Source organism: Maylandia zebra, linkage group LG14 (genome assembly GCF_041146795.1).
Source record: "Maylandia zebra isolate NMK-2024a linkage group LG14, Mzebra_GT3a, whole genome shotgun sequence".
NCBI classification, from domain to species: Eukaryota; Metazoa; Chordata; class Actinopteri; order Cichliformes; family Cichlidae; genus Maylandia; species Maylandia zebra.
In genome coordinates, this window is record NC_135180.1 from 20087599 (window position 1) to 20108694 (window position 21096).

The 21096-nt window shown below is 39.4% G+C and overlaps 1 protein-coding gene across 1 annotated transcript in view; it reads right to left on the reverse strand.

Moving 5' to 3' along the window:
* The window catches only part of LOC101485326 (solute carrier organic anion transporter family member 1C1), a 41881-nt gene that overhangs the window by 3829 nt on the left and 16956 nt on the right, over nt 1-21096 (reverse strand). The window contains exons 4-14 of the mRNA XM_004543825.3: nt 19188-19320; nt 15807-15928; nt 15579-15725; nt 14244-14342; nt 11883-12131; nt 9679-9843; nt 8635-8830; nt 7346-7511; nt 4828-5000; nt 491-555; nt 177-294 (exon numbers count right to left, since the gene is read on the reverse strand). Of these exons, the coding sequence (XP_004543882.3) occupies nt 177-294; nt 491-555; nt 4828-5000; nt 7346-7511; nt 8635-8830; nt 9679-9843; nt 11883-12131; nt 14244-14342; nt 15579-15725; nt 15807-15928; nt 19188-19320 (1633 nt within the window). The remainder of the gene's footprint in view (nt 1-176; nt 295-490; nt 556-4827; nt 5001-7345; nt 7512-8634; nt 8831-9678; nt 9844-11882; nt 12132-14243; nt 14343-15578; nt 15726-15806; nt 15929-19187; nt 19321-21096) is intronic.

A 21096-nucleotide genomic window follows, 5' to 3' on the forward strand; every position in this document is an offset into this window, starting at 1 on the left:
GTCACTGCTAATTCAGTTCAAACTCAATGAAAGTATTTCCAGTAAAGCATCAGCAAATAAATGAGATTAAGTCTGGTCTACAGAAGGTCACACTTAAGGCTGCATTATGTTGAATGTTTGGACTAATTAAAAAAAGGGATTCACAAACGACTGAATAGTACATGTGTAAGTACAACCTGTAGGCGGTGGTGTTGTAGATTCGACAGGCTCCTATGCCCCCACACCTTTTCTGACCCCATTTTAGACATGTGGTGTCAATGATGGCTCCAAAGTAAATGGGTGCTGGGATCCCTGCTGTAAGACAAAGGAAACAAAGTCTTTTCACAGTCACGTCTCCTAAAAATGAAACAACAGGTAACAGCGAACACTATTTTGAAAAATCTGAACAAACATTTTATGACTAAACTTGGACAAACAAAGCAAAGGTTTTCAGGAAGAGTTAAACCAAGATCAAATCCCAGAACATTCCCGACTACCGAACAGGTCTTACCAAGGGTCCGTGTTGCCAGTGCGTGGAAACCCAGGGCCAAAGATTTCAGCTGTGGCTTGATGCACCTGCATAAATAAAATAAAATAAATAAATAGAACATGGTTACTATCATTTAAATCAGTTTCTATTGTTACTGGACAAAAAAAAAAAAAAGCCTATTAGGTAACACCAGAAGTAATGCCACTGTTACTCAAGCGAGTGTAAATGTAAATACAAAATGTAAACCATAGCTGTTCCACTTAAACAACAAAATATATGACATTTGATAAACCTGTTAAGAAGAACTTTTACCATTCCTATGGAAACTAAACCGTCTTTCTGATCTCTGAAAATGAACAGAGGAATAATAAGATGACTATTCACGCACAGCGCAAAGTCACTACATTCCTGCCAGGCCACTGGAATCCAACAGGATCAGTTGACATGGCTTTAAGAGGTCCTACGTTTGTGTGTTAAGTGTGTGCTTATGTGCTCGCATATAGGAGGGTGTAATTCCCTTAGCATAAATCTCTTTACTTGAAAAACACACCCGAGTTGGATTTATAGGGAGAACAAAGCAGAAAATAAATGATTAGCACATGCATGTGTCACAGCATGTCACTGTAAAGTCCACAGTTAACCACCAGAGGCCGCTGTGTGGCAGAAAATTTGAAGCCTGGTTGATGACACATGATTTTGGGTTTGTATACCACCTTTACCTCTGGTAAAATCCTGAAGATGTGCGAGATGTTTCTGTACAACATTGATGCTGTTTTTGTGTACACAAATAAGACTGGTTGTGTGTCAGTGTATTGGATCCAGGAGTGGAAATGCTTCTATGATAAGACTTAGAAGATTACTTGTATCATCAAGCGGGCTCTCCGAGTGAACGGCCCTACAGCTATCCCACAGGCATGTGAACAACTTTCAGGAAAGACTGAACACAGAACAGCCTAAAATGCATTTTTGGCTTCAGATGGCAGGATTAACTATATAACAGGTACAAGGGAGCTGCTATAAAGCGTAGTCTTGGATTATTACATTTATTTTACTGTTACATGTCTACTTGACACTCAAGAGTTATTGTCATAAATCAAATAAATCAGTTTATTATCAGCAGGTCAAAATGTTCACCTGTCACTTTCTAAGTAATGTGATTGTGGAAACTGATGTCTACTGACACTGGTAATTACCAGTGTGCTAAGGAGCATATCATAGTTTTCAATGATACGTGTGCTTCCACACATTGAGATCAGACATGTCAACAAGGTAACAGTATCTGTTTTAGACTTTCCAGTGTCACTGAAATCATTTGTGACTAGCAGAGCAAAGATTTGCCCTCACCGTCATTCTCAACTAACCACTAGAACAAATGTTGGGTTTTTTTTAAATATTAATTTGACAAAGTCCCTTTTTTATAAGTTTGGCAGACAAACAAATCCACAAACAAGTATGCAGCCACTGCTAATAACAGGAAGTTTATACAAGGCTTTATGAAAACAAGCTCCAAAGTTTGCAGTAGTGAAACAAGCAGGTATAAAATTGTGTAAGAGTCAATGGTAACTACAACAAATGACATTAAGCATTTAGGACTGACTCAACTACTACAGGAGTAGTAGTACAGTACAGGGCTTGTTCTAAAGAGTCCAAATTATATGATATGCCCTTCATATGCAAAACATGCACATGCAACAGGTACAGCATTAGGTCTTTTCAGATGGACTGTGTGGGCATCTCTGTGTAGCTTATTGTATCAAGCCTCATCTATAGTCTAACTCAGGGATGTCAAACATAAGGCGGCCTGGCAAAGACTCGAATCCAGTCCATCGGATAGATTTGGAAAATGTGCATGATGACATAGATTTTGGACTTTTTCTATCAGTCCAAACACTCCCACATGGATGTTCACAATATAAAGTAATTCAATACTAGCTTTCTGTAATTTAGGCTTTGTTTTTGCAGAAGCGTGTCATTGTCACTATGTGATTTGCTCACGAATGTGCTTTGTCAACATATTCTTTTTATTATCTCATATCTCATATGAGAAAACAAAAACTGTAATAATGACCTATATTAATTATTAGAGATCACCAAAATCTACAGATTTTTCTTTATCAATTAGAAAACAGATTTTTTAAATATTGATTTATATATTTATTAGGGGTGCAACGATACACAAAATTCACGGTTCGGTTCGGTTCGATACTTTGGTGTCACGGTTCGATATTTTTTCGATACAAAAAATGTTCATGCATTTTTAATTTGTCATTTATTAAAATTATAAATATATATTTTAACTCAAAAGTACAGTTTTTGAATTTAACCCTAACCCTTGTGCGTGTTTTTTATTTTGACAGCGAATGCGCACCTGCGGACCACTTATGTGCAGCCCTGGTTATTTAGCTCATCATATCGCAGCCACAGAAATTCTTTTGCCCATGAAACCATAAAGCTGCACTTTCTTTTTGCCTTATAGTCTGATTTGTCATAACTTCTCCGTTTTGTGGTAAGCTTTTCTTTGGCTGTCACTTCTTCACCCTGACCTGTCTTATTTGGCTCAGCAGAACTGAAATGCTTTTACACGCTCACTCACATAAGCTCAGCGATTCTCTGCGCGATCAACCTCTCACATGTGTAAGCTGCAGGAGATTTCACTTGTCATGTTTGCATAGTAAGCTAACGATTAATAAGACGATGTCAGAGGAATTGGTGCACAAATTATCATCACTCACAGATCAGTGCTGTCGCTCTCTATACACAGTTCACACGATTGCAAAGTGAAAGCAAAAAAACAAGCGCAAATTCAAACGCGATTTCAATATGTCACATATTGACAGTGGCTCACCGATGCCAATGACATAATTACCCAGCTACATTTCCGAAAGAATGCAGAAGCATTGACATATATTTTTCCTACAATAGCCCGACGGGCAGGGAAGAGAAAGATTTTGGTAGCCCGACTGAAAAAAATCGCTAGCTCCGGGACGTCGGGCTAGCGATATTGCAAGCCCTGTATCTGATTGAGGAATCACTCATCTTTGGAAAAGAGAGTTTATTACAGAGAAATGGCTCTTTCCAAAATAAAAGCTATACTATCCGCTTCTTCTGGGCTATATTCTCAGCAGCATAAGGAGAATCATGTGCTAACAGCTGTCTAAATGACTCGGCTAAAGTTAGTAGCATGCTTGTTGTTTTTGTCTTTGCACTAGGATGATGTCTGCGTAAATGTGCAGTCATATTCGTTGTGTTCCCACTAGTGCTTTCAGGTTAATCTCGTTGAAATGACCTTAACGCCACAACACGGCAAATCTCCGTTAACGAGCTACCGCCGATCACTCCGTGCATGGGGCTAGACGGCCAACACGTTAAGGAGCTAACTGCGCTAACACACTAGTTCACACCAATGTAATTGAGCATTGCATGGCACATTCAACATACTGTTTTACTTTAGTCCATGACTCGCTTACCTTCAGGGTCATACGTCACATGAAAACCAAAATAATTCCAAACGCCAGATCTGAATGAGGTTCAATTTGCCTGTTGCAAGGAGAGCTTAACTTCTGTCTTGCTAGCTTGCCCTGCACTCTTCCTTCTGACTATGCTGTCTGTGTTGAGTGCTCAGTGGATCTGCTTGACAGTGCAGCCTAGGCGGAGTAGTCGAACACAGATTCACTGAGCGCTCAACACAGACAGCATCGTCAGAAGGAAAGTTGATAAAATAAATTACAAATGTTGTATTGTTCATACATATGCTTACCGAACCGAAAGCACTGTATCGAACGGTTCAATATCGATACGAATATCGTTGCACCCCTAATATTTATTTATATTGGCTACAGACTCATGCTGCAGAGATGGCTGCAGGAAGTCTGTGCTCAAAGTCACAAGGCACAACTCCGTGTACATGCTGATTAATTAGTATAACAACATTTTATTAAATCTGAATTGGTTCAAGATGTTAGTATTTCCGTGTTTCTGTGTGCGGCAATGGAAAAATGTTCATCATGACCAAAGTTTTTTTGTCTTTGTCTTTGTCTTTGTTTCGACCACTGTTTGTCTGCATGCCAGGCGGGGCACAGCCTCAACAAGCCACACTTTCGAGCAAAATACTGGCAAGGAAATGTTGGCTGTCCTTTGAGTGAACCTCCCAATTGTCCACTGTTATCCCAAACCCAGGTGTGTGGGGATTTCAAGGTAAGGAAAATTCTAAACAGTACAAGAAATGCTTCTTGTACCACCTTAAATAGACAGTTCTAAAAGTTTGAAATTGAGGCTTGATATAAATGCTAATACGAATACAGGGATAATGTAGTTATTTCAAGATCCTTTCTCATTATATGCCTTAAATTTAATCTGACCTGATAAGAAGCATGTATCCTGGTGTCCCCCCAAGAGAGATGATAAAGGAAGTGATGACAGAGAGAGCCAGGAAGTACGGGAACATCCTGTCACAGTCGTCCTTTTGAGGGCAGTGACCTGTACTGGCCGTATAGTTACCAGCCACACCGACACAGGAACAGTTAGAGAAGACCTGGAGAGACACGCATATTCCACACATATGACCATATAGCTAGACACAGACAACTACAGACAAATTAATGGAAAAACCAGTGTGCGTGTGTGTGTCAAAGCATTGTTGCCCAACACCTTACTGAGATAGAGGGAGTTCAGAGAGGGTTTTCCTTTATTTTGTCACTAGCCTGTATGCATAGAATTGCAAACTACATTTATATACAAATCAAAAGATGATAGTAGTCTTTCATGTCTTTTTTATAGGAAAAGTGCAGAAAGATTTTGCAAAACACGAGGTGCAAAAACAATGTCGCTGTATAAAAATACAATAAATAGTGAGAATTACCATTCAGACATACTGGCACAGGTCATGTTTAATGGAAAAAGTGATACACGGCATGTTATTTCTCAAATACAACCCCTGGGACAATAACAGTGCTATGTGCATAAAAGTGGACACTGTTCAAGTCAATATTCAGTTATTGATTTGGGATGCTGCACAACTCTGTCCATGTTTTTTAGATGCTGACTTTTGGCTTCCTTATGCTGACTTCCAGTAGAACAGATTTTAACATTTTATTACTTGTTTTTAAGTCACTAAATGGACTTTAGCATCCTCTTACCTTTCTGGACTTTGAACTATTCCTATTTTAACTATTCCTAATAGATCTTTAAACACAGAGCAGGCCAGGCCTTTGCTGTAGTCAAACCTAAACTTTGCAACAGTTAGCCTCTTCAAATTAGCACCTCTGCAACCCTTGAGATGTTTAAAACTCACTTAAAGACACGCCTTTACTCACTAGTGTTTAATTTTGACTGAGTTTTGACACGTTTCTTTTCTTTTTGGTTCTTGCTTTTCTTGTTATTTCTCTATTTCCCTGCTGTTTTATTCTATTTAGCTGTAAAGCACTTTGGCCAACCTGTGTTGTTTTAAAATGTGCTAATAAATAAATTAACTTGACTTAACTAACTTGTCGCAACATTTTTACACCATAAGACAGTTTTAAGCAGTTTAGTAAATCTAGCATTAAACTCCCTCATTTTGAATTTAGCTGGTTTAAATAAAACTCCCTTACTGATTAACAGAAAACTTCAAACCAGTACAAAAAAGCACAAGCCTTTAGTCAATCAAACTTTCTTTAAATAAAGACAATCATATACAGGCAAATAATACCCAGGAAGTAAGCAACCAAATTAATGTAAAAGATTGTGTACAGCAATTTAGAGAGGCTGCCTCCACTGTGTAAGGAACTCTCTGGCCTAAACTAAGTGGACTATTTCCTGCTGTGTGCTACATGTTAGAAAAAGGAACAGTGGAAAATATCCAAATCTAATTCTCATGAAACTCTCCAAGGTTCATGTGTGAAAACAGCTTGAAAGCACTGGCTGTGTGGGCTTCCCTTAAAGGCCCTCAGTCACATGCTTGCTCCCTAAAACAGCACTTAGTCATCAAAACTGTGAATACCCTTTCTTGATATCTGCACTAATCAATAAATAACAATTAAAGTAGACTTATCATAATTAATATAGTTTCACAAGGGCGGAGGATCATTTAAACACTGCCAAAGGTCTGCGCATATGCAAGTCATCACCAAAAGCCGAAAGCATGACGTCAAAGAGAGGGGATTTCCTTAATATGGTCAGAGTGGCCTTAAGGGGAGAGGAGCTAAAATTGCCTATTTCAGACAGAAACATCCATGAATGTGAATCATGTAAAGTTAATTTAATAAAGTGCAAGAATTAGCATAAAAAGTCCCCTTTTAAAAACCAGCCATGAGCCGTAAAGACCGACATAGCCTGGTTCCAGATCACTGATCTGCTGCCCACGTTTGAGATTTTACCAGCAATTCAATTTGATGCAATGAAATTAGTGTCTTATTCTTATTTTTTATCTTATATTGGTTAAGTATACAGGAATAGAAGATTGTACAACTCATTTTGTTATTTTCTCATATTAAAGCATGTATCTTTCTCTTTAAACCAGCTGTGGGCAAGTTTTACGATGTTTTCTCATGAAAACTGTATTCATTCTCACAATGGAGAATAAATGAATGCACAGTCATGAATGAGTGACAGAAGATCTCTTCTCAGTAACATTTAGTTTAAAAAAAAGAGAGAGAATTATGCCTTGAAGTTCACGCCAAATGACTTTTATGGCAAAACAGTGTGTAATCCAAATGAAACGTAGAAACCCACTTCCGAGAAAAATGCATGTTTTTCTGAGCCAGCCAAGGTTACGCAGTTGGGATATAAGACTACTCCAAGTTTTAAAACAGACGAGACACTAACAAAGTTTTTTGCCTCATAATTTCCAACCGATTCTGGTTGTACAGTATTTACTTTCTGAGCCGCTTGTAAACTTACTGTGTTTTTTCCTGAGCCAGCAGAGGTGGTGCAGCCAGCCAGACACGGAGAAACATATGTGATGCCGTTCTCACCGCAGACTGGGTCCCAGTCGCTCGATGAACAAACGCACTTTGAGTTGCAGTCTGTGAAGAGCGGGTGCTTATCATACGATATCTTTTCGATGCTGGAAGATAGATGATAAGAAAGAAGTACAACTCAGAAACAAATACACTTATTTACAATTTTGTATATATTTGATATGGATTTTGAGTTTCTAGGGATACATTAGACATACGTTATCAAGGTGATATGGCAAATTTGTTAGCAAAGTGCAGCATATTCAGTCACTCTTCCTGGCCTACAGACAAATGTAGGTCAGTTTTTTTGGTGGATTTTTTGGTCCATCATCTCCTGAGAGGAATATCCTGCTGTTTATTTCCTAAATCGTCACCACCTAGTTTACACAGTAAGATTCAGACTATATCTTGAGCTCAGACTGTTAAGTAAGCTGCAGATTTAATTCCCACAGTTCTCTCTAGATTCATCACTACAAGCAACCCCCTTTTTATACGGTGACAATGTAATCTGTAATAAGATGAAATATTACTGCTTCAAATAAACACAGTCAAACGTGCATATTTCCAATCATCAGTGTCTTCAAAAATGACTGGCGCCAGAGCAATCCTCATTCATTTATGAAACTAAATAAGCAAGTTGCTGAGCATTAGGAAATTCCATATTTTATTTACCGCATGCAGTGTTTGGTTTTTAAATTGGTTTTCGAGCTTCGGCACATTCGCTGCATGGACTAATTAGCACGCTGCACCCCTCTGGCTACTTTTAACTTTTCATCTCAGCAGTGTCACTTCAGCTGTGTCTGAATACTGACATGCATTATTAGGCAAACCCAGAGGATGATTTTGTGTTGGTTTCAGCTTGTAATCACCTACTGGTTCCCAAATATGCTTAACAAAAGGGTACCTCGTGCTCCTTTATATGCAGCTCCATGGAAATGTTGCCAGTTCTGCTTAAATATGAGTCGACATCCTCATGATTAAATGGACTTTTATCATACATTTTCTTTTTTGAGAAATCCTCTTTTTTGAGAAATGCCAAAAAACATAGCAATCAACTCTGATGCATGATATGAAACATTTAAATAATGTGTTGCTTTCAGCCACCATAGTGAGGAATCATTCAAATATTAGATGGCTAACTCTGCTGCGTTTAATAGTTTGGAGGAAAAATAAATTTTCCAAACAAGTAGCCATTAACCTCGACACATCATATAATCGCCTCTGACTCACTTGTCATATGAAAGTGTCACCCCGGCCACCTTGGCATTCTCACAACTCATTGCGAGGAAGAACAGTGACAGGATGTAACCTATAAGGGATGTGCCAAAGGCGAACTTGGCTGCTCCCATGATGTTCAGCTTCAGCCTCTTCATCAGCAGACCTCCAGAAAACATCCCCAGTGCCACAGCTGGGATATTTATCACACCTGAGATTAAAGGAAACAGCAAAGCACATGATTAATTAGATGCTGTTTAAAAGGCTAGATGAGGATTCGAACAATGAATGACGGTAACATTTTAAATTTTTCATCAAAGCTTCACTATTGTTTTTCAGACACCTGCTTATCCTACCTTGCAAGTGAGGCAGCTCCGGAGGTAAAATAACCCTACACTAGTTCCAAGTTACCATGATCAAAAAAGAACCCTGCTTTTTATCTTTTTATAGCTTTATTTAACATCAATGTGGAGACATGGTCTTTTATCTATATCCATGTCATTAGCTCTGGTCACTAATATTACATTCTCTTTCATATGCAGCCAGTGTGGTCAGCACAGGCATCTCCCTTGATGAGACCACATGAACCTAGATATTTTCATTTTACGCTATGAACTTCATTAGATATTTTATTTCATGTGCAAAGTAGTTCTCATATTCACAAAGCTCCAGTCTCTGCAGCTGTGGCTGTTAGTGGATTGAATTAGAATATAGCTAACCCAGCTCTCCTTTCTCTAACAAGATCCACTCCCTGAAGTTCTATTTCTGCTTCATCCAACAAATGTAAAAGCGAAGAAGGAGGAGGGTAACGCTGAATGGACAGAAAGCCCATAAATCTGTAATAATTACCATGTTAAACACATGATTCCTGCATTATAACGCCGTTTCCATACTTGACGCTAGAATTCATTTGATCAAACAAGGGACGTCCGAGTCCTTTTTCTCCCATACGATATGAAACAAGCTGGAAAGCTTTCCCTAGTCGTCTGTGATCATTTTCAAGTGTAACACACTAATAATTTATATAACGGCACAATGTTCATGAAACATGTACCATACCCATCAGAAAGTTGGCCTTTGAAGCTGATTGTCTGAAGTGCTGCTCAATGTATTTGGGCTTGTAAGTGACCATGCCGATGAGAGAGTTCAGCTGAATGATTGTCACGCACAGGTAGACCAGATAGACTGGGTGTGCCAGCAGCGTTCGCAGGGTTGGAATGAAGTCTGTGGAGTCAAAAATACAGATGAGTTAAAATTCATTTTAATTCAATTTTATTTATATAACACCAAATCACAACAATAGCCACCTCAAGGTGCTTTATTGTAAGGCAGGCACCCTTCAATAATACAGAGAAACCCTCAGCAATCACATGACCCCCTATGAGCAAGCAGTTGGTGACAGCAGGAAGGAAAAACTCCCTTTAAGCAGGAAGAAAGATCCTGCAGAACCAGGTTTAGGGAGGGGGGCAGTCATCTGCTGCGACTGTTTGGAGGTGAAGGTAGGAAGACAAAAATATGCAATACATACAGTATATGGCTAAAAGTATTTGGGTCGCACCTCTTTGAATTCAGGTGTTTTCTGTCCCATTACCACAGGTGTTTAAAATCAAATTCCTAGCTGAGCAGGATGTATTTAGAGCCTTTTTTGAAAGAACCAGTCTTTTTAAAGAGCTCGCTGGATTCAAACGTGGTACTGTTAACATCTCCAAACCTTCTCTGCCATTAACATCAGCACAAAATAAGCAATAACTCTCTAAGTCGTGACATAAAGCTGATTCAGTGTCTTGATGACGTAGTGGTGAGCTGCACTGTATAAATTCATTTAGTTTTCAAAGGGATAATAAAGCTGTGCAAGTGAAGTTTTGATAAGAGCCTCCACTTTTTTAATATTGTACAGAGTGTACATTGTCGGCATATTGATGTAATATGCCAAAAAACATAGCAATATGCAAAGGCAGTGATGCATCAGGCACACTATATCGCCTCAACTATTTTCTCATCTACCTTCATACACATATGAACTTAAGTGATTATTGTGTTTTGTGTGTGTGTGTGTTTCTGTGTGTGTTTCTGTGTGTGTTTCTGTGTGTGTGTGTGTGTGTGTGTGTGTGTGTGTGTGTTATGCTATGTGGTTATTATGATACTGGCCCACCCTTTGCAGTTATAACAGCTTCAACTCTTCTGGGAAGGCTGTCCACAAGGTAAGGTAGTGTTTATGGGAACTTTTGACCAATTTTCGCTGATATTGGACGAGAAGGCTTGGCTCGCAGTCTCCGCTCTAATTCATCCCAATGGCGTTCTGTCAAGTTGAGGTCAGGACTCTGTGCAGGCATATCTTTATGCACATGTGGAAGGGGCGATCCCCATACTGTGTCCACAAAGTTGGGAGCATGAAACTGTCCAAAATGTCTTGGTATTCTGAAGCATTAAGAGCTCCTTTCACTGGAACTAAAGGGGTAAGCCAAACTCCTGAAAAACACCATAATCCTCCTCCAACAAACTTTACACTTGCCACAATGCAGCCGGACAAATACTGTTCTCCTGGCAACCACCAAACCCAGACTTGTCCATTGTAAGGTGGAGAAGCATGATTTGTGCTTCCAGAGAACGTGTCTCCACTGCTCTACAGTCCAGTGGCAGCAAGCTCTAGACCACTGAATCCAACAACTTGCATTGCGCTTAGGTATGTAACCATGGCCATGCAAACCGATTACATGAAGCTCTCTATGCACTGTTCTTGATCTAAGCTGAAGGCCACATGAAGTTTGGAGGTCTGTAAAGATTCACTCTGACCTGAAATTCGGTGACCTCTGCGCAGTACATGCATCAGCATCCACTGACCCTATTCTGTGATTTTATATGGCGTGCCACTAAGTGGCTGAGTTGCTGTCATTCCCTGGTGGCATCTTATCACGGCAGCACACTGGAATTCACTGAGCTCCTGAGAGCGACCCATGCTTTCACAAATACTTGTAGAAGCTGTTTGCATGTCAAGGTTGGTTTTATACACTTGTGGCCATGGAAATAACTGGAACACCTGAATTCAGTGATTTGGACAGGTGAGTGAATACTTTTGGCAATATGATGTATAAGCAATTCTTCATCTAAAATGCGGCTTGTACTCACTTTAACACAAAGAAAATGTGTTATTACTGCAAGTTTGTGAAGTGTTAATCCCAAATACAATGTGCTCTGAGAAACATTGTTTTCCACATATGACATATATAAAAACATCACACCCAATAACCTATAGACTTCCTTACCTTTGGCCATCTCTATAAAGCTAGTGTGTTCATCTGCTGAGTACTTGTGCTTCAGAAGGGGAGAGCCTTTGATGAAACTCGTCTGCTCTGGTGTGCACTTCTCTGGGACCTCTGGCCTGGACACGGGTAGTGAGCGGGGCAGAAACCAGAATGGGATAGCAGAAAGAAGGGTGATAACCCCAGCTATGAGGTAACCCAGCCACCAGGCCCCCACCCAGCGGGAATCTGATGGGGTAATGGTGATGGTCTCTATGTTTTGGAAGAAGATGAAAGTTAAGTAATGCTTTCTGAAAACAAGGTACATGTATTATTCATTCTACTAGTTTTCTGATTTTCATCTATTCTAAGCACTCAGATTGTGTGTCCAGTCTGAAAATGACGTACTTTATGGTACTGATTGATATTTTTACTCAAGCTATTTTTTGTTGGGGGTTTTTTTGTTACTTTGTTATGAACATGTATTATGCAGCATAGGAAAACTATAGAAACTAATGTTATTTTTTTAGATTAAGAATAATAATAACAAAATCCAGTGCCGACGAACACGTGTTTACTCCTTTGTGTGTTTTTAATTGATCTGAAACTCTATATTTTTCTTCTCCTTTTTTTGTTAAAGGCTACTTTCCTTTTAGCTTTTTCCTGCTGTCCCCTTTTCTTTGTTCTGTTCTGTTCTGTCTCTTTCTCTCAGTCTTTCTTGCCGACCAGAGGGCTTTGTCCCTCTTCTTCCTCAGCTGGCCTCATTACCTAAGTGATGCTAATCCTGTACACCTGCTCTGTTTAGAATTGTGCACGCAACGAATGTGAGCCATTTTTTCCCGATAACATCAGGCCTCAGTTTTATGAATGAAAAACTCTTTTTCACAGCAGATATTTGAGCTCCAAAGGAAGTCAGGCAACAGGTGTTACAAATAACATTAACAATGGCCCTGTTGTATTTAAGTCTCAGTCTCTGTGCACAGTATCAGAGTTTAAGCGTATAAACAATGCATGTGCACAAAAAAGTGGTCATGCAATTTTAGACACTGCTGCTTTAGACATTGCTGCTTTTTCGAAAAATGGTACAGTAACAATGTGGATACTTTAGATCAGGTAAAAATAGAGTTTTATAGAGTGAGCTGCATGCAGGTGAAATGTAAAAAAAAGATTCAGTATAAACCAAGAAATGTAATCCCATGGCTTTTTTAAATTGGCAACTTTTCAGCAATCAGACTTCATTTATAATGCTAATGAGTAATGAGCTTTATAATTATTTAAATTAAGATTTCAGCACAAAATTCAAATTTAACCTTAGCTTTTTTTTCCCCACAGTCCTAAAATTAGCCTAATGTTTCTTTCAGTCTTGCAATTTGAGACCGATTATCTTTTTGACATTTAAAATCGAGCAATAATGCTGATTAGCCATTAGTCTCACAATGTAAGAAACCAACCAAGAGTCTGCTGACTCAGCCTCTGGGGGTGACTGGCAATATTTCTAGGGCCAGAAACTATCAAAAGATTTGCTGACATTTGCTGCTCGTTGTTTACAAACCCTTTTTTATCACTTGTTTGTTTTGAGGTATTAACATGTTAAATTACCTATTTTACACAGTGGGCTTTTTATTTGCATTGTTTGCCTGGATACAACCAAAGCAGCCAAAGTTTGCTCAAACATGTATTGGTCCATAGAACTGAAAGCTTCCAGTGCAGGAAATGTCATCCCTCTGCTACAGATTCTGCTCACTCATATGTAGATATATGTGTAGAAATATTATCACGTTCATCATTTAAAAATAAACATTATAAATCAGTAAAATAAATAGCCACAACCCCAATTGTCTGCAAAGCCAACTGTTCTGCAGTTGCACAAGTCAGTTTCAGTTGCAGATGTTTATCTGGGGGCATTTGTATATTCATTTAACTGTGGAAAAGCATATCAGGCTATGTATGATTACAATTTATTAAAACAGAAAACGTTCTGTCTTTTTGTGTACACACAACCATGTCAGCATAGTTTTGTGGATCTGGCCTTAGGACCCTAAACCACAGTCAAATATGATTTATTTTAATGGGTACAAAACATTTTATCCACCTCTAGCTTTTTCCTAACGGTGATGGTGCTTATTATTATGATTTTATTTTAACATCTGACTGTTAGCTGGGGCTCACCCTTTAATGTTTATCAATTCTTATCAGCTATTGTGGCACCGTTGTTTTTTTTATGATATCAGCAACAATAATTAAACCAAAAGATGAATCGAGGGACTTTTAATATTCCACAGTCACTCAGATAATAATCAGAGTCATGGTGTTAATGGCAGCGATTTGTGTAGACAGTCTAGCCTCATAATAACAATTTAAAAAATGTGTTAGTATTAAACTCACCCATTTTTACAAATCCAATGTCCACATAGATTTTGGCACAAAGGGAGCCCAATAGGTAACCAAACACAGGGCCAACCACTGAAATGGTCTGCACACAACCTAGGATGTGACAGTCATGCCAAAAGAGACACATGACATATAAAACAGTCAGATATCAGTAGATGAGTACATTGTGGTCATAAAAGGATAGACATAGTGTGCCAAGAAAATATCCCCCTCATCATTACACCACCACCCTGCTTTCATGTTGTTTACACCACATTCTGACTCTAACCTCTGCATGTTGCACTGGAAATCGAGACTCATTAGACCAGGCAGCTTTTTTCCAATCTTTTGTTGTCCAATTTTGGTAAGCCTGGGCAAACTGTAGCCTCAGTTTCCTGTTCTCAGCAAACAGAAGTGATAACCAGTGTGGTCCATCTCATTCAAGGTTTGACGCACTGTGCATTCAGAGGTGCTCATATGCAAAATTGCCCAGTGACATTGCATACCTTGACTGTAATGGGTGGTTATCAGAGTTACTGTTCCTTTCCTGAAAACAGTTTGGTCATTCTCTTCTGAACTCTTCTGCACATGGTTGTGCAGGAAAATCTCAGCAGACCAGCAGTTCAAAGTCACTTAAATCACCTTTTTTCTCCTTTAGAGAAAATCAGAACTTTCTGCTACCCTCACATTGTTCTGAGCTAATAATGTGTTCAAACAAAGGCTGTGTTAACTATTACATCTGAACTGTAGCTGAGCATTTATTGGCTAAATGATAGGAGCTGCCTCGTTTGTGTGTCTGTCTCTCTGTCCTCGAGCAAGTTTATGCAAAAACTACCAAGTTGAAACTTGTGGAAAGGTGAAGCACGGGCAAAAGAAGATCCTACCTAATTTCGGTGCAGAGGAGTATCATTTTCTGTAAATGTAGAAATAGAACACTGGCTTTGGCATTAGCCCTGGTAGCACATCCAATGCACATAACTTACCTTTGATGCAGTGCAGGTTTACAGTCTAGAACAAGTTTCATGTTCTCTACCTGCACAGACTGTTGCCCATGCCAAAAAGTTGGCACCAGAATTGAACCACAACATGTCTGAGCACATAGTTGCTACCTCTGACTTAGGAACTATGATAAAATGCTGCAGGAAAGTCATCAGTGATTTGCAGATAAAGCCCATAGATTATCTCCCCCATGACTTTCTTCCCACAGAAATAACCAAAACATCTGCTACATATCGTTCAGTTTTCAAATCTATCGCAATGTGGGATTCTCTCTGGTTGTGCATCTGCAGTATGTCAGTCAAAATAGGTAAGAGCAAATGTATCTCTACCACTAGGTGATGTTTTTCTTACCAACATAAAGTGCAGCATTCTCCTCAGTGGCAAAATCATCTATATACGAGATTCCCAGAGGCTGAACAGGTGTCTCTCCAATCCCGCGCAAAACATTTCCAAGGAGCACATAGATCCACATGGACAGATTGGACTCGCCTTCACAACCTTGAGCAAAAGACAAGTACAATTAGACATATTTCTTATTTACACAAGTGTGTGTTTGTGTGTGTGTGTGTCAGCACAAACCCGAGGCTGGCACTTGAGGTAGTGTACCGTCTTCTGTCAGGTTTGCTAGTGAGTCTGGCCGACACGGAGAGGGGTTAAGAGTTGAGTTCACTACCCACCGCACTGATGTCTCAAACTCATAGCTGTTCACAAAATTCAAACAGTTCAGATCAGCGACAGAGACAAAAATACTCATTCAAACTAGTTATAGCTTCAACTTGTGCTGGGAGGGACGTTTGTATAGTTACATGTGACTATGTGCATTTGTGAAAGAAGAAAGGAAAGTGCTTAATGAAAAGGCAACATGCTGGTATAGGCTGACCCATGATGCTCTAAATAACAGATTAAGTACTAGTAATACAGGGAGTGCAGAATTATTAGGCAAATGAGTATTTTGTCCACATCATCCTCTTCATGCATGTTGTCTTACTCCAAGCTGTATAGGCTCAAAAGCCTACTACCAATTAAGCATATTAGGTGATGTGCATCTCTGTAATGAGAAGGGGTGTGGTCTAATGACATCAACACCCTATATCAGGTGTGCATAATTATTAGGCAACGTCCTTTCCTTTGGCAAAATGGGTCAAAAGAAGGACTTGACAGGCTCAGAAAAGTCAAAAATAGTGAGATATCTTGCAGAGGGATGCAGCAGTCTCAAAATTGCAAAGCTTCTGAAGCGTGATCATCGAACAATCAAGCGTTTCATTCAAAATAGTCAACAGGGTCGCAAGAAGCGTGTGGAAAAACCAAGGCGCAAAATAACTGCCCATGAACTGAGAAAAGTCAAGCGTGCAGCTGCCAAGATGCCACTTGCCACCAGTTTGGCCATATTTCAGAGCTGCAACATCACTGGAGTGCCCAAAAGCACAAGGTGTGCAATACTCAGAGACATGGCCAAGGTAAGAAAGGCTGAAAGACGACCACCACTGAACAAGACACAAGCTGAAACGTCAAGACTGGGCCAAGAAATATCTCAAGACTGGTTTTTCTAAGGTTTTATGGACTGATGAAATGAGAGTGAGTCTTGATGGGCCAGATGGATGGGCCCGTGGCTGGATTGGTAAAAGGCAGAAAGCTCCAGTCCGACTCAGACGACAGCAAGGTGGAGTTGGAGTACTGGTTTGGGCTGGTATCATCAAAGATGAGCTTGTGGGGCCTTTTCGGGTTGAGGTCAAGCTGAACTCCCAGTCCTACTGCCAGTTCTGGAAGACACCTTCTTCAAGCAGTGGTACAGGAAGAAGTCTGCATCCTTCAAGAAAAACATGATTTTCATGCAGGACAATGCTCCATCACACGCGTCCAAGTACTCCACAGCGTGGCTGGCAAGAAAGGGTATAAAAGAAGAAAAACTAATGACATGGCCTCCTTGTTCACCTGATCTGAACCCCATTGAGAACCTGTGGTCCATCATCAAATGTGAGATTTACAAGGAGGGAAAACAGTACACCTCTCTGAACAGTGTCTGGGAGGCTGTGGTTGCTGCTGCACGCAGTGTTGATGGTGAACAGATCAAAACACTGACAGAATCCATGGATGGCAGGCTTTTGAGTGTCCTTGCAAAGAAAGGTGGCTATATTGGTCGCTGATTTGTTTTTGTTTTGTTTTTGAATGTCAGAAATGTATATTTGTGAACGTGGAGATGTTATATTGGTTTCACTGGTAAAAATAAATAATTGAAATGGGTATATATTTGTTTTTTGTTAAGTTGCCTAATAATTATGCACAGTAATAGTCACCTGCACACACAGATATCCCCCTAAAATAGCTAAAACTAAAAACAAACTAAAAACTACTTCCAAAAACATTCAGCTTTGATATTAATGAGTTTTTTGGGTTCATTGAGAACATGGTTGTTGTTCAATAATAAAATTATTCCTCAAAAATACAACTTGCCTAATAATTCTGCACTCCCTATATAGCAAGCGCATACGCAGCTGTCCTCCGGATTTTCCACACACTCATCATGGGCATGGATGTGATGGGGTCTTTAATTATTTTTGAACTGTTCTTTTTCCACGGTGGAAATATTTGCAGCATATTTAATGATTTTAAAAAACAAGAACTTTATTTTGGATTTTCTCTAATCCACACAGAGTAAAAGTATACATATATGCTCAAATATATTCATACACTCCAATAATATTTGGTTAAATATCATTTGCACCTCATCCAGATATTTGTGGCAGCCGTCAACAAGCTCCTGGGATAATTCTAGCTGGATATTTGAGCACTCTTCTTGACTAGCAAGTTTATACTTGCTGGTTTTCTGGCATTTACCTGGTTTTTAAGCACAGTCCACACATTTTTAATAGGGTTGTGGTTTGTATCAACACCACTAGCAGCAAAACAGTCCCAGAGAATGATGTGACCACCACCATGCGTGAGAGCCAGTACAGTGTTCTTAGGTTTGAAAGCCTCATGTTTACTCTTCCAAGCATGCCTTGTGTCATAGTGGTCAAAAAGCTCAATCTTTGTCTCTTCAGCTCGTAACATTTTTCTCCAGAAGTCATTTGGCTTGTACATGTGAGCAGCTACAAATTCCAGTCAAACTTGGAGGTGTCAATTTTGAAGCGAGGCTTCTTCGTGGTCAGCACTCTCTCAGTCCACAGAGACGTAAAAAGCTTTTTCGCTGTGCACAGTGATGGTGTTCCATCAGTTTCCAGTTCATGGAAGGTTTGAGTCTTGGTGGTCACTGGGTTGTTCCTAAACATCATAAGCAATTTCCTCTTATTTAAGGGTGACAGTTTGGGTCTTCTTGTAGGCCTTGGTAAAGTGGTAATACACTGAATTACTTGTACTTGCATACAATTGTTTGACCTGATGATCTGGAATATGCAATTATTTTAGAAATGTCTCAAAGAGACCTTCCCAACTTGTATAAATCGAAAGTTCTCCCTCTTGGATCTTCACTGAGTTCCTTTGACATTCCCATTGTTTTGAGTTTTAGTCAGTCCAATGACTGTTGTCAAGAAAATCCTTTTTCTATGCTGGGAAAAAACAAACTGCCAGTCACAGTACACCATCATCACTAACGAGAAGTCAACAGGTATTGCCCTCATCAAGTTAAAAAACACTGCAGAACCTTCAGTATCCCTTATTAAAATATTTAAATTACCGTATTTATAATTTTGAGCCTGTGTGGATTAGACAAACTGCAAAATAAATTCAAACATGTACACTCATTTCTTATTAGAAATAAAAAACAGTTACAAAAATCATTAAAATTCCAAAATAACCATGATATTTATTTCCACAGTTACTAAAACTATCCCAAGTCATCACCTGACAAAAATGAATAACATTAATTGATTATTTGAGTCTTTCATACAATAATTAATATCTGCTATTAGGGTTATGGTTAAAGTCAAAGAGCAAACAGACCTGTTAGTTGGGATTACTCACCGACCAATGATGAAATGAGGCAGAGCTATGATGAAGGTGCCGATGGACATCAATACACAGCCCACTGCAATGATCTTTGGCCTGTGGAGTTTGGCTCCAAAGTAACTGACAAAAGCTATCACCAGTAAGTTGCCTGGAAAGTTTGAGCAAGAAATATCATTGATTTAGAGCAGAAAGCACAGACATGGGGGAAAAACCACATCATTGCCTCCATGCACTAGCTTGGGATTGTTTTTTTATGGGTTTTTTGATAGTGTTTGGTTCATATGTGGCTCTGCGTGCTGAGAATAAAATTAGCAAGGTCTTTTTTTTAACTTGCTTTCTGTACCTGTACAGATACAAATCATAAAGGAAAAGGCCGAGGCGATTATTTTCCATGCAGTAAAAGTAAAATATTTATCCTATACTATAGAGTCAGTAGATGTTATAATAGCATGCGTGACATTTAAATGAGTCAGAGTAAGATGATGCATTAATTTTTCATGCGGAAATCCTAGTTGCTCAAGTGGCGTGAGATCTTACTTTGAGAGAAGAATTTACAGCACGCAGTAGCAAACATGACAGAAAAATTAAACAAGGCTCCCTGCTGCCACCTTTTTTTAGCGCATTCTGCCCACGATCAGTGACATGGAAACTCCATTTTAAATGGGGTGGTGTAGTGGTGAAGAAATCTCATCTTACATAGTATCCTACAATACTTATCACTTTTTGCAGTAGTGCCTTCTAAAGAAAATGACCACATGCCTCTCATAGCGCAGTCCTTATTATACTCGTAGATTCATCAATGGATTATGGGTATCTAAGTTTTATCTAGTAACAGATTTGTTTTCCCAAAACCTGTTAAAAGTGAGAGACAGAGGGATACAGAGGTGAGCTTGAAGCTAAACAAGTTTATAGAGGAATATATCAGCGCTGCCGGCTGCTCAACGCATGAAGATGACAAACTAAGAATGGTTCATGTAGCGTAGTATGTGTATGTACGTATAGTCAGTCACCTGAGCTCATCTTGCAGGCATGATCTCTCTGAAGATCAGCATCTATTACTATCACTCTCTGCTTCCCTTTTTTATTATTCTTTATTTCCTCCCCGACCCCCTCACACACCCCCTCTGTTGTCCTCTCTTGTTCCTTGCACTGTCCTTTTTCCCTTTTCTTTCCTCTTCACAGTGCCCTGCTCTGCCTCTATGTTACCCTGGCAACAGTCCTATAGAAAAAGCCTGTTGCCTAGGCCACATGAGACCAGCAGCTTTCACAGGAGATGGAGAGAATCAGGATACTCCGTATCGACTCCACCCAAGGTGCCATCACCATCTTCTCCTCCGGCAGACTACCAGGGTTCACACACATGTGCGACCCGCAATGCTGCAGATCATAGATGCTAATTATTCTTCATTACTATTGTCTCCCACTGTAACACAATGACTTTTATCTTCTGTAGCCTGTTTCTATAGCATGTTTCTTTGGGACTGAGTCTGCACTGCAAGCCATGTATAATTTATAACCTACAAGAGGCTTCAGATGAATGGATTAGACTTACGTATATAACTGCCCCAGAAATTGGTAAGTGGACCATTGGAGAACAACCTGATAACAGTATATACAGTGGTCATTGTATGCATGCTGTAACACTACTCGGACTGAATTTTGACTGAAAAATTTATTACAGATGATCCTATTATTACCATATGATTAAAATACAAAGAACTCATTTTTTTCTAACATCATATTTTCACATCCACACATTTCTTGCTCTTGAGGCTTGAAAGGGTGTTTACAACTTCTCAATAAATGTATTATGACCTCTTCAGCACACATTCTGATTTGTAAAATTCATTGAGTTTCTCTTTAAAAAGAGCGCCGTAAATGATCACTTCTGTTTTGGGAGTTCCTAAATGATGAGCCTGTGTGC